Source organism: Ursus arctos, unplaced genomic scaffold (genome assembly GCF_023065955.2).
Source record: "Ursus arctos isolate Adak ecotype North America unplaced genomic scaffold, UrsArc2.0 scaffold_8, whole genome shotgun sequence".
NCBI classification, from domain to species: domain Eukaryota; kingdom Metazoa; phylum Chordata; class Mammalia; order Carnivora; family Ursidae; genus Ursus; species Ursus arctos.
Window position 1 is genome coordinate 66,041,008 of NW_026623100.1, and position 14,626 is coordinate 66,055,633.

Genomic DNA, 14,626 nt, shown 5'->3' on the forward strand with positions numbered 1-14,626 from the left:
GGAGTGGGAGAGGAAGAAGCAGGCTCATAGCGGAGGAGCCTGATGTGGGGCTTGATCCCATAACGCCGGGATCACGCCCTGAGCCGAAGGCAGACGCTTAACCGCTGTGCCACCCAGGCGCCCCTAGTTTTCATAATTCTTGAGTTAAAATTTGACTGCAATAATTATTTAATTATTCTTAAATCCCCTAACCTCTAAATTCACAGTCAAATTTTTAGCCAGGTTGTTTTCCGGGTATTATAAGGGATTATAAGACTATAAAGCTACAGTGAGAAACAAATAGGATCTAGATGTTCTCCCTCAGGTGTGTCTTTTATTAGGAGTAAAATATTTTACATTTGACAACTAAAAACACAGAGAACAATACTGTAAGCATCTCTGTGTAGGACATTAGTAAAGGCTTGTGAGGAACAGTCAAAACATTTAGATAGCCTCATTTTTTTCCTCGTTGGGCCCTTAGTGTGACAGTATCGGTAGTCACGTGGTCTGGTCTGAAGGTGCAACAGGCAATGCTGTGATCAACCATTTCTTCCTTTTTTAAGAACAAGGGTGTCGAAACTCCCAGCATGAGGGACAGGAAATCTTCCTTACTCTTCTTCAGTTGAGCCAATTTCATTCTCTAGGGGTTGTGATTTACAAACTCCCTTTCCATCTCCGAAGACTGTATTAGGCCAGTGTCTTTAGTTGCAAGCAGTAGAGAACGTACTCACATGGGCTTTTGCAGTAACAGGAAGATAGGCTCACATCACTGAGGAGCCCAGAGGCAGGCCAGCTCTCGATCTTGCTTGCATCAGAGTTCTGGCTTCAGTTCTTCTCTTCGTAGTGGTTGTGGTTTTGCCCTCCTCTTGTATCAGCTTCATCCTTTTGCTACTTCAAAAAATGCCTGCTGTCAGCTTCTACATGCTTCCTCTTTCAAGTCTCGGTAGCAGAGAGAACCAGTTTCTTTCAACTCCATACTAAGGTATCTGAGCCTCCCTCCAGAAATGTGCATTTGGGCCACGCGCGCGTGTCGGTGTTACGCTTTTTAGCTCAAACAGATCAGGGTTTGGGTCTCTGGAGCAGAGGGTGATTAAATTCTCACCCTCACTGCTTGTTGCCTCACCGTGTGGGGGGTGGTTGGACTGGCTACGAGGGAGACGGCCACATGTCCACCACGAAACTCTTTGCAGTGCGTCATAAACGTGTGGCTCCCTTTCCTGTTAAATGGCCCCTGCTCTCCACCCAGCTCCTTAAATCTGAAACCTCTAAGAATCACGTACACCCTTCCTACACCCTCAGCCTCACATCCATGGCAGTTACCAAGGTCTGTCATTTCTACGTCTTGAATCTCGAATCTGTGTGGATCTCTCCAGCCCCACTGCTACCGCTCAGCCCGCCGCCATCCACTGCTGCCATGGCCGCTAACCAATCTTTTTGCTTGTGCTTTCTTCCCCCATCCATCCTTAGAAATAATAAACATCGTGAACCCCGCTGTCTAACCTGGGAACTTGAACATTAGCAGTAACTTACGTTTATCTCTCTCATCCCAGCCCACTGACCTGCACATAAATAAGGTGAACCTGATTCTGATTTTGTGTTATCACGTTCTTGCTTCTTAAAGAACAGTTTTTTCCACATAGAGAGGTATAAGCAGTCTTGTTTAATTATTTGTACTAATTGTAAAAAGAAAGTCATGCTGTCTGTACTGTTATCTGATTTACTTTCTTCATGCATCATAGCTTTTCAAGATTTGTTCACGTTGCATGTAGCGACAGCTCAGTTATTTTCACTGTTGCATAACGTTCTGTTGTGTTACTGTACGTTTTGTTTCTCCGGGTTCTGGTTCTGAGAAACAATACTGCCTGGAATGTTCTTCAATGTGTGTCCTGGTACATGCATACAAGTGTTCTAAACTGCTCTCTTGGTCCTAACCTGAGGAATGGAGTTGCTGACGTGGTGGGGGAGGTACATGAAATTCAGCTTTAGAGGATAGTATCAAATTATTTGAACAAATTGTACCATGCATGAGAGATCCTCTCATCCACATTGTTTCTGTAAGCCTTACAGTTTTCAGACTTTTCAGTTTTTGCTAAATGACATCTCACTGTTGTTTGATTTGCATTTTCTTGATTCTCAAGCATGTCTTTGTGTGTTTCTTGGCCAAATATATTACTTCTGCGAAGTGCCTGTTCATGGCTTTTGCCCACTCCAGTGTGTTGTTTCTTCTTTTTGTGCTGATTATAGGGGCTCTTCAGAGACTCCAGGTAGCAGTCCTTTCTTGCTTATCTGTGTTGCACATATCTTCTATTTGTTTTTTTTTTTTTTTTAAAGATTTTATTTATTTATGTGACAGAGAGACAGCCAGCGAGAGAGGGAACACAAGCAGGGGGAGCAGGAGAGGAAGAAGCAGGCTCCCAGCCGAGGAGCCTGACGTGGGACTCGATCCTGGAACGCCAGGATCATGCCCTGAGCCGAAGGCAGACGCTTTAACGACTGCGCTACCCAGGCGCCCCATATCTTCTATTTGTAGCTTGACTTTTTACTTTTCTTCGGGTATCTTTTTCTTAAAATGTCTCTTTTCTTAGTTATTTTAATTTTTAATTTTTATTTTTGGGGGGAGGCAGGGTGGGGCAGAGGGAGACAGAGAGAATTGTAAGCAGGCTCCACACTCAGCGCAGAGCCTGACGTGGGGCTCGATCTCATGACCGTGAGATTATGACCTGAGATGAAATCAAGAGTCAGACAGTTCACTGACTGAGCCACCCAGGTGCCCCTCTTCAAATGTTTTCTAATGAAAAATTTCAAATAATTACAAACATAGAAAGGATATTGTAATAAAGCTCAAGGTATCTATCACTCAGCTTCAGTAATTACAGTACATCATCGATCCTATTTCATCTGTGTCCCCAGGCTCTTCCCCTGTCCCCTCCCCTTTTCCTTGGCTTCTTTTGAAGCAAAGCTCAAGTATCATTATTTCATGTGCAAATATTCCAGTGCACACATTCTGTTGTGATATAATACCATTTTTGGCCAGGTTTTTGCTCTAAGAAATATGACTGCTTGGAATGTAATGAAATTACACCTTAAATGGAACAAACCTATAAAAAATCATATATCTAAAGAAACTAGGTTTGGATAAAATCTTCAAAATACATCAGTGTTGAACATATCAACAGAAGGCCAAGGTTATTGTTTATCATCTAAAATAACACTTAGTATAAAACACTGTTGCTATTTTGAACAGTCTATAAAGATTTCTTTAGTGTAAAAAATTTTATGTGTATAATTTATGATGGATAAACATGGAAAAAGTTGCTGCGTAGTTTGGAAATATGGCTAGGAACTATTTTTAAATCTTGCTTTAGCAACTTAATTTAGATATATTTAAAAGTTCCATAGGTTTCTCTTAATACTGAATGCTAAAAACAAAACAATATAAAAAAAGCAAAAACAAACAATTTCATTTTAAATAATTATTCGTTTTCCTTAAATTCTGAATATGTCCAGCTAGCGTATTATGGAATGGACGTTGCTAAAGAGAGATAATATTAGGTTACAGTCTTCCTCATTAGTGATTTTTAAGCAAAGCTGTAATATCCTGGGAGGCATAAATACTTTATGTATTTATGTACAGTGTTTACTAATATCTCTGCTCGTTCCCAGATGGATTCAGAATGGCAGGAGAAAATACAGCCAGATATAAGTAGGAGAGAAGCAGGGCTGAGTGGGAAGAGGGGGATGCTCACAGTTGCAGCACATGCCGCTCTTACAAGGTTGGAAGCATAGCTCTTCTAGGAAGTTTCCAGGAGTTGGTGGGGAATGAGGTAGGGGTTTTGGATGTTTTAAAAAGGTGAAGTCCTCGGGGAAAACTAGTGTGAGATGAAGAGAAACAGCCGCCCTGGTGGAAGAGGAGGAGGGCAGCCCACCTGCCTACGCTGCATCCCCTGCGCAGCCATGCGGGCGTCATGTGGGCGTCATGTGGGTGTCGAGATGTGATGTCACCACAACCGGTTCACTGAGCCACAGTCTCGGGACTTGGTGGCAGGATTATTCAGGGAGCAAAAATGAGTGAACTTGAAGTTCAGTTATTATTCTTCCCATCACTTACTCTTTATTTTGTAGCTTTTCTTTTCTTTCAAGGGAAGTCATGCGTTCATGCTAATTTTCGAAGAATCTTCTTGATTTCAGGATTGCAGACCTGCAAAGGGTTTCACCATTAGTTACTATTTCAGAAAAAAAAATTTTTTTTTGCTTATTCTTTTGACCTTACTGTTTCCTTTTTATACTTTTTTTTTTTTTTTAATAAAAGCAAGAAAGGGCACACCTTTTCTGAGTGTTACTTTTTCCTTGCCTTTGTTTCTCTCTGCAAGTGAGGAGAGAGGTAGTAACAGAGACTTCTCTGGTCCATTCAGTTCCTCCAGATTAATCTGATTAAGACACCGTTTTCATCATGTAACTTCCCACCTCAAGAACCTTTCAAAACTCCCTGTGGTTTTTGAATGAGATTCTTACTCCTTAGTTCTAATGGCATCAGTCCTTAATTCCCTGGTCATACCAAGCTCTAATAAGCTACTTGAGGCACTTTTCAATTTTTCCAACATGACATACTTATTTTCTCCCTCTAAGCGCGCACACACACACACACACACACCCCAACCCCCACCCCACTCAAGTTTTTACCTACTGTGTAGCCTTATAATCACCAACCCCATTTTCATTCCTTTGATGACATATAGCATTCGTCTGTATCGTTATTTTGACCTTAAATTATATAATACTCTGAGCTGCTTCATAAGTGTACAGATAAGATTGAAAGCCCTTGAGAGCAGAGTCTACCGTATGTTTCTTTGATTCCTCAGTAAACACAGTGCTAAATTCTTAATAAATATTTGTAAAGTTGAAATGAAAATTAGCAGGCATTCTGATGGTGATAAAATTGAATAATATTCTACGTTGATTTTACTTGATTAAGCTGTTTGACACTCGCCAAATGAATTCTTGATTTGCAGTTGATCATTGCATAATCCATTCACTGTGAAGCTTTGTAAATTAAGATTAATTGGGAAAATATGAGTTTCTGAAAATCAAAGAGAAGTGCTCTTACTCCTTTTAGCTACATGTGGTAATCGGGCTGGTCATAGTGTTTCTAAAGTAGAAGTCTATTTATATGCGAGAAGTACTAATTTACAGTTGCCAGCATCCACAATTGTTTGTTAAAGATGTAGAAACAGCTTGTTTTCTTAAGTAAAAAATGCTTCCCGTAGTCTTGTTTTCAAAAGTATTAATTTGAATAACACACTCTTATTAGATGGTGCAAAGCTGTAAACACCATCGGGCTCAGGTTAATTTAAATATTTTTAAAAAATAGGTAGGATTTGAGACTTTGCTAAACTGAAATTAGCAAACCGCCATGCAAAGGGCACAGGTGAGGACTGTAAGGGCTTCTGAAGGTACCTGCATGTTAAAACAGAGCAGTGTTTATTCAGGGTGACTCACTGTCTGCTTAGCTTGGCACGGAGCTCATCATGGTGTTTTCTCAGTATTGGATAATAAGAACTCTTTTTAGAAGTCATGTGCATAGTTTATTGTCAGACTGTAAAATGATAGGTCTATAGAAGTGAATCATGCAGGGAAGTCTGAGAAAGAGAAGCATGATGTTTCTTTTTGAGGGAGGGTGCTCCCTGGAGAGACTGTTTGGGTGGGGTTAAAATAGCAAGTTTCTTCTCTCCCATCATTCTCAGCCAATACTACCTGTTTGTCCTTTCATTTTAGTATCTTTATGTAGGGGTTAATATTCACTGTTGTGTTACTTATTAAATATTGACCTACTAATCAACTCTGCAGTTGTCATAGGCCAGATTTTAAGTTGAGCCACATTTTTTTTGGTGATAAAACCAGGTTAAATATCTTTTCTGAATCCTGTCTGAAGAGAACTGATTCTGGGATGAACTCGGACTTCACAGTGAAAGGACTGAAAACATGTTGGTGAGGTTATATATGCCATGGCCAGGGGCAGCTAACTCTTCAGTTTTAAATGTAACTTGACTAGTGTATACAGATTAAATTCAGATGTCTGGTGGAAAGGATCGAGAATGAGCTTTTCCAAGAAGAAAGAATCAATTAGATAAAGGACATAATCACAGGGTATTAGGCTGCTAAGTGGTTGCAGTCCTTCTCTGCCGCCTCTAATTGCAGAGCGAGAATGCAGGAGTGCTAATGCAACACTAGGAAACACAGTAAAAGCCACACTTTCCCTTTGCTTTGTTTGGGGGCAGCTATAGGAAGTTTTAGTTAGGTTTAAAGTCCATGGAGGAGCCTCAGGGCCAAGAAAAGCATTCAGAGCAAAGGAAAAAATGCTGACGTGTGGCCTACAAAGCAAACAGTTGAGAGGAAGGAGCTAAGATTCTATTTGAAGAGAAAAATATAAATAACATGATTTCAGGAAGAATTCTGAGAATGCCCCTTCACTAATTTTATTAGATGATTAGATTTTATATAAGTATCTTTAGTAAGTACTTTAAGTTTCTTTATATATATATATATATATATTACATATATATGCCATTTATTAATTTGTTTATATCAATATTTTCTTCTGAAAGGTGAATAAACCTTTTGATGGTTGAAACTGTGAACCTAAAGTTGTAAATGTTGGTAAGCATTTGTAAGTGGGGAAGGTTAGTTTATCATTCAGACTTGATCCCACTGCCTCATTTTGAGGAGGCAGTTATGAACTTATAAAGAGATTCTTGAACACAAGGTCTCAGTAAACATCATTCCCACATATCTCTGTCTATAGGTCCCCATGATCCTTAATCTCAGATGCCTCTCCTTTCTCCTTACGTAAAACACCCTCAACCTTGCCTGTATATACTCTTTATCGTATTGAGTTACCCATTGACATGTACATGCATAGCCCCTCAGCCTCCGTAAAATATCCATTGCTAAGCATACATATGTTTGCACACCCCAAAAGAGCTTGCAGGTAGAGAGGAGAGAAGATTCATGGTGCAGTGGGTGGGAGATTATGTGTGGAGATTGCCGTGTGGCTGTTGTGAACGGAAGAATGGTTGGAAAGTAGAGATGACGAGGAACCACACATTACTGATAAGAATGAGTTGAGGGGCGGTGCACTCTTCCATTAATACATCTGCGGACTGCTTGACCTGAGACCAGCCATAGAGACTATTAATAATCCTAATGAGTGGAAAAGGATAGAAGTGCTGATCCAGGTCAACCGAGAAGGATATTGTTATCCTGTATTTGAATATAAGACTTTCTGAATCTAGAACGAATATTTGCATTTGAGCTGAGTTAAAGACTATTTGAATAAGGGATGGGAAGTTTTGTAAATATTAATGTTTTCAAAGCATTTTGAATATTAGGGAAAAAAGTGTTGCTTCAGTGCTATTATAATAGTTTTCAGAAGTAAAGGTGTCATAGTACCCACTATACCTTGCCACGTGGCATTTATCGATGGGTACTGTGGGTTTAACCTTCAGTAGCAGAGTTGAGTTTGACCTGACTCTCATGCCAGTGTGCTGGGCTCCGCCACACTCTCCTGTTTGCAGAAATGGCATCTCTTTCTTCTCTGCAGCAGGAATAGATATCACTTTTTGTCTTTGAAGGAAGAACATGAGACTTGGAGCCAGAAAGGGTTATACAATCGCAATATGATTCATTCTCTTTCATCTTTTATTATGTCCTTTAATTTATCATGACCTGCAAAATAAAAGCTAAATTCTTAGTACTGCCTTCAAAGTTCTGTGTTGGTAGCTCTCAGCTCTGGGTGCATATCAAAAAGCACGAGAAACTTTTTAAAAATACCAAGCACAGGGTGGGATTTAGGCATCTGGATTTTTGTGTCCACATTCATGAGGGATACCAGCTTGTTTTCTTTTGTTGTAATGGATTATTGTGTGTTTGGTATCAAAGTAATGCGGGTCTCATGAAAGAACTGGGAAGTGTTTCTCCTTTTTTTATTCCCTCAAAGAGTTTGTGTAGAAATGCAATTATTTCTTCTTTAAATGTTTAGAATTTACCAGCATAGCTTTCTGCGTGAGGAGCTTTCTGTTTTGGAAGGCTTAAAAACTTAGATTTAGTTTCTTTGATAGATATGGGCCTATTGGGGTTACCTGTTTGTTCTTGCACGAGCTGTAATGGTTGGCGTTTTTCAAGGAGTGGTTTGTGTCTGCCCAGTTCATTTAAGTTGTTGAATTTATGGACTTCATAATATTTCCTCATTTCTGTCATGTTTGTAGAATGAGTGGTTGATAACCCTTCTTTCATTCCTGGTACTGGTAATTTGTGTCTTCTCTCTCTTTTTCTTAGTCAGTCTGGCTAGAGATTTATCAATATTATTGATTTATACAAAGAACCAGCTTTTGGGTTCATTAATTTTTCTCTGTTGTTTTTCTGTTTTTAAGTTCACTGATTTCTGCTCTTAAGCATTTTACTTTTTTCCTTTTGCTTGTTTTGGGTTTAATTTGCTGTTCTTTTTCTAGTGTCTTAAGATAATTGACTTGAGAACCGTCTTTTCTAGCATGAGCATGTTTAGTTCTTATAAAGTAAAAAGTGACCGAACTGCCATGCTTTCCTTTGGCTGCCTTCTTTCCGTCCTGGACACAACCAGTGTTATTTTTTTCAACATCCTTTCACAGAATGCTAGATAGCATTACAGCACTTATTTTGTTCCATGCTTTGCCTTTTTTTTTTTTTAACTTAGTAATCTATTTTGTATAATTCTTTATCTTTAACGTATTATTTTTCATTCTTTTTACGATAGCCTAAATAGCAGTCTTCTATTAATGGGCATTTAAGGATAGGGCCTAGGTCTTGGTGTTTTTAATATTTTTATTCTTTTTATGCATTTTTTTGCGAAAAATTTTATGCATGCAGTTTATATATAATCTTAAATATCTTTTAACCTGTGGGTTTCCCTTCATTTTCCACCTTAAACCATTAGCCGTGTCCAGTAATGGTAACCTTCACTTTCCCACGATTCATTTTTTAAACAGTTTTTATTGAGAATTAGAACATGCCTGCAGAAAGACACCTAAAATGAAGTCTAGTGTGATATAACACTGGGAAGCAGATGCCCCATATAGGTACTTCTGGCGGCTGAGGGACAGTACCGTCAGCACGCAGGAGCCCCTGGCGTGGTCCTTTCTGTGTCACCCCGTCACCTCTCTCAGGGGTAATCGATATCCTGATTTTTATGGAAACCTCTTCTAAGATGAATTTTTACTTTCTTCTGGATATTCTCACCTCATGAGATCGGTGTCTGCAAAAAAGCATTAGAGCAAGTTTTCCTTAAAAAATGTCGTTCGCTGTGCATCAGGGCTTCCTCTGTTCGTGAGCATTTCCTCTTTGTTCTTGCTCTGCTAGTCATCACGCATGCCTCCTCTCACTCTGGACTAAAGGAATGTTCTCTCTTGCGGCTTCATCTTTCTGGGCCTCTCGACTTCAGGATAGAAACTGCATGCATCAGGGTGCTTAGCCGTGAGCAGTAGAAACCACCTCTGGCGAATCTGTTAGAAGGATATGCATGACCCACAGAGTCTCTGAGAAGGTCGGGAAAGTGGGCTTACTGACCACACTGCCAAGAAAAAAATCTCAAGATTGTGTCACAAAATGGGTCTCATGAAGACACCTCTGCTACCTCTCTGGGGCACAGACACTGTTGCCTGTGCTCCGAATCCCACTGCCGCTGAGCTGTGGACCCGCCGGAGGAATCTGTCTCTGCTGCCCCAGGAAGCTGGATTTGACCCCTCCTGGTGTGGCCACCCTCGCTGGCGGGCTCTTTGGAGTTCCTGCTTCTAAAGGCTAATCGTTTTCTGTTTGGTGTCGAGTGGGTGCATCTTATTGGTGGAGCCTGTAGCATGTGCCCATGTCTTAGTGTTGAAGAAAAATGGGAAAGCAAACAGGTGAGGTTTTCTTTTTTTCCTTCTTCATACTTTGGTGGTAGGACACATATTGCTCTCATAAGATAGGGCATGCTTAAATACAGACTTGGCATTTAGATGGTTGGTGACCAGAGAAATGTCCGCTGTAGAAGTTCTGTATCAGTCTTAGAAGTCCATTCCTTTCAGTAGCTGATGTTCTTTATAGCTACTCATGTTGCTTGTACAGTGCAGTGGGTATTTGACTTGGCCATATTCCTTATATTGGCAGGTGCCATAGAAGATGTGGAGCAGGGTCCGCATTTCTAAAGAACTGCATGTTTAAGAACCCCATCCTGGGGCACCTGGCTGGCTCAGTCAGTAGAGCATACAACTCTTAATCTCTGGGTTGTAAGTTTGAGCCCCACGTGGGGTGTAGAGATCACTTAAAAATAAAATCTTTAAAAGATAAAATAAAAACCCCAACCTAATTTCAGCTAATCGCAGGGCTTCCTGTTTTATCTTATGAGTAAACTGAATGAAGTGTAATAGTTGAAAATCAGACTGTAACAAACATTAGTATTTCCTAGAGATTTTTTCATTATGAACCTTCAGGCTTATAGACCATTTGCCTTTTCCAGGTGTGATCTGACTGTATAAAAGTTTTGGAAAATGGAAGACACTCTATTAGGACCATCAGTAAAGATAAATAGGATGACATTTGCTTTTCAAAACCAAGATGATATAGTTCTCATTATTGTGAAGCTATTTTACTCTTACTGTGACACTTTGTACGCACAAGCTTTATAATATGAACACAAAAGCCCATTGTTCATTTGCATATGATGACTTTAAAAACGGGCTAGTGAAGTTTTCATCTGCTGTGAAACCAGGACACGGCTGAATGGATGGAGTAGTGGGCGTGTTGGGTCGGAGGGGCTTGCTGATGTTGCCTTGGTTCTGCGGGTGATATGCAGCATTGTTTTGGATAATTCACATATGTTCTACATTTCATCTTTCCAGTCACTGAAAAAGAAACGATATTACTATCCTTTCCCTTTTCTCACAGTGGTGCTATGGGAAGATTTGGGACAGATACATCAGGCTTCTTAGGATAAACATATGGTAACATAAGACTGTCACAGTAAAAACGAAGATGAATATGGTATAAAATCTTTATAGCAGTGTGCACCCTGTGGGTTTAGTACATAACAATAAACTGTTGTTACCATGGTGGAAGGACACCTTTCTGAATTATTCAGACCAGGAGGTGCCTCAGTTTTGAATACTAAAAGCAACTCAGCTGCACTCTCATGGGCTAAATTGATAGGAAATTTTCTTCTGGCTGATCCATTTGGCCTCTGTGTACAGAGCCAGTAGAAATTTCTTTACATAATGCAAATAATTCATGTCGTTTTAACGCTATTACCTAACATGCATGAGGCCTTAATTCTACAAAGGAAAAAAAACCAACGTTTCTGAAAATCCAAGGTAATGTTGTAGTGTATAAAGGTGAGGGCCAGCTTACTAATTGATATTTAGTGATACCGTTGATTGCTTTTGTGCTTCCAGATAGCAATTGTTTCTAATGTAATTTATTTTGCAGTGAGGGCCGAGGCAAGTTGACCGTATTTTCAGTTAAAGCTATGTTAGCAACCATGTGTGGTGGAAAAATGCTGGACAAATTGAGATGTAAGTACTTTCATATTATTTGAAAGATTGTATTTTCAAATCAGGACCTTTGAACGGTTTTAAATTAATGTTGTCAGAATTTTGGATGATGCTGTGCTGAACTTTTTTGTTTTTACTACATCATTCACTTTGTAGCAACTGGCTCAGAGTATGTAAGTTATGCCACCTACTGTTGAGATGGAAAAATTGGTTGAATTAATTTGTTTAGTAGGTTTTTTGTTGTTGTTGTTGTTTTTAATAAAGCAATGAAACTGAAGAGATTCAGAACAGTCATGTTGACCTTAAAAAAGCCTTTTAAAAATGTTTTCCATATTATCAAAAATACTGCTTGCAGATGATTATGTTGACTGCTTTTAGTTAGAAAATAAATGTGATTATTTTTACCAGGTTTGGTCAAGATTAGCCCTCTTTAAAATACGTTTATTCTTCATCAGGTGATATTTGTGTGATTAAACTTTTCCTTAGTAGCTTAGAGTTAAGCTCATTTATTTAGAAATTTAGAGCCTGTTTTTTTTTTGTTGTTGTTCATTTTTCCTAAATTTTTTCTTCCTGTTGGCCATTTTGTCATTTTACTGTTCCTCAGATATCATAAGATTAAATGAAATCAAAGGAGGTGAAATTCACAGTTATTTAATTTTTTTGCATATGGTTTTCATTCATTCATTCGATAGTTACTAACTGCCTGAGTTATGCCAAGCATTGTGCTAAGTGCTTTACATATATTTTCTCACTGAATGCTTAAAATTTCTTTGAGCAGCAGGTGGTATATTCTCTATTTTATAGATGAGTTAACTGAGGGGGCGAAGCTGGGATTTCAACTCAGGCTGTCTAGCTTCAGAGCCCTGTTCTAAGCTACTTTGTTGTACTCCGTATACCTAATCCTGTGATGGGAGGCACACTCGGGAAACAGTGCAGTGATCAAAGTGCCATGCTGTGGGGAAGAACCTCTGGCAGGTTTCAGGGAGGTGAGATTGAAGCTGTGGGTTTTCATGAAGTGTTGAGATACCCTATGAATTGCTTTGTTGAAGAAACTAGGTCATCTGTCCTGTAGCATTTCTCATGGACTGGATTTTGAGGATTGCATCCCCATGATGTTCTTCTGTGTCCTACATTTTTTGTTTTAATTGAAAGATATAGAGGCTTAGTCAGATCTAAGGACAGGTTTTTGGGCAAGATGGCCTGATAGGTGCATTTATTTTCTGTGCTTTTTCTTACATGTGACCATGACATTGAAAGTTGGAAAGCTGGATGGCTCACCGGATATAGACATAAGTATTCTAAAGGAAGGTCTTAGTAATATGTTTGGTCAGCTGTTATCTGGTTTATCTTCATTTCAAAATCAGCTTCAATGTAAAACAAATTTTTAGTAATAAAAGTTACAGTTTTATTAAATACTCTTCTGAGTATTTTTCACATGGTATCTCAAAATATTACTCTTTTAGGCTGAAATTTCTTAGTATTTTCTTAATTGTAGCATGGTGTTTTTCTGAGGAAGATAATGTAATGTGAATGAAATTATATTTCATTCAAGCACAAAGAAGAAGAAAGTTGGAATTTTATCTGTTTTTAATGATGATGACACCAGGTAAAGAATATACATTGCCATCTTTCTTAGTCCAGGAGAAAGTGGCTGAAAAATGGAAAACTGATGATATAACCACATTGTAGGTAACTCTGGAGTCTATAAGTTTCTACGATTAAATCTGCTACATTTACATCGAGCTGGGACCTGGCACATAGTAAGTGCTGAAATTTTGCCAAATATCAATTGTTGATTGAGTACTAAAATTACTGCAATTCTCTGTTGTAACTGTTAGTGAAAAAGTGCCAATTTTAGTATTGTGTGGAATGTGGAAGGGATCCAGGTCATGGCAGGTGTTTTGTTTTAATGTGGCTTTTGAACTTCTTGGAGGAACACAAGTGACCAGTATTCAAATGACACAAAGGACACATGCCCAGGCCAACGTGACATGTCAGTGTGGTCAGAATGCCAGCTCATTGCACATCAGATATGGATCGATGAGATACCAGCCATGCTAGCTCGCTGATTACCATGTTTATGTCATACAGATAGATTTAAAATATGGTTTCCTTATCGTCCTCATCTTCAAAATTATAGTTTCTCTACCATCTGTAGCTCTGTTTCATTATTTTTGTTGTACTAATTATCTTGGCTCGAGAATGAGATGTTTAACATAAGTAAAACTTTCAGGTATTGAAGCCTATCTCCGCTTCTTAATTTTAATCATCCAGAGTGGAAACCGGTTTACATGTGGTCTCTCCTTCTTGTTTTATACAGATCTCACTGGTTATAATTTACATATTTTTCATAGCTCAGAGACATCATCCTCTGGTGCATTTGGGGCTAATTGTGAGGCTCTGGGTTGTTTGTCCCTTCTGATGTTTTCAGACGATTGCTTTCTTGGTCCTTGAGCTTTTTGTTGGTGATGGCAGCGATGGTGATGGTGTGTGTGTCCCCTTTATCACTGGTAAATGTGATGGGATTATCAGCGGATCAGTCTCTAGAAATCTCTCTTTGCTTCTGATTTACATTTAATATGGAGAAAACATAAGCAAACTTCTGAGCATTCTATTTAAGGTGTGAGCGTAAGTGACGACTGGGGTGTTTGTAGTGGGACTGGCAGTTTGGCTGCTGGAGGAATCCTTTTCTCCCTGGCTTGCCGGGTCCCAGCTGTGTCCTGCTTAGTTGAGATGGCTGAATAATAGCGTAGACAGAAGTGAGCTAGAACACTGTACTGTAACATCCCACGACATTTGTTCACTTTCTTCTCTCGGCTTGTTTCATTGACTTTGTTCTCAGTTTCTCCGTCTTCCTGCCTCTGACTGCACTTTCTGCTGTTACCTCTGTTAAGGTTCCTTTTAAATGAGGTTTTCATGTTTATGCAATACAACTTACTGTTTCTACTTTTCTTCCTTTTATTTTGATCTTTCTGCATTTTACCTTTTATTTTCGATTTTTTTCCTGTAATTTTCTCCCCTCCCCCCTTTTTATTTGGTATATATATATTTTTTTGTTTGCTTGTTTGGGGGTCAAGATAGCATTTAGAACAACT

The 14,626-nt window shown here is 39.1% G+C and overlaps 1 protein-coding gene across 5 annotated transcripts in view; it reads left to right on the top strand.

Annotated features, from left to right (window-relative positions):
• Nucleotides 1-14,626, top strand: part of DTNB (dystrobrevin beta) — a 227,099-nt gene that overhangs the window by 40,937 nt on the left and 171,536 nt on the right. For all 5 annotated transcript variants that reach the window (XM_048222550.2, XM_048222551.2, XM_057308991.1 and 2 more), the window contains exon 5: nucleotides 11,467-11,552. In XM_048222550.2, the coding sequence (XP_048078507.1) occupies nucleotides 11,467-11,552 (86 nt within the window). The remainder of the gene's footprint in view (nucleotides 1-11,466; nucleotides 11,553-14,626) is intronic.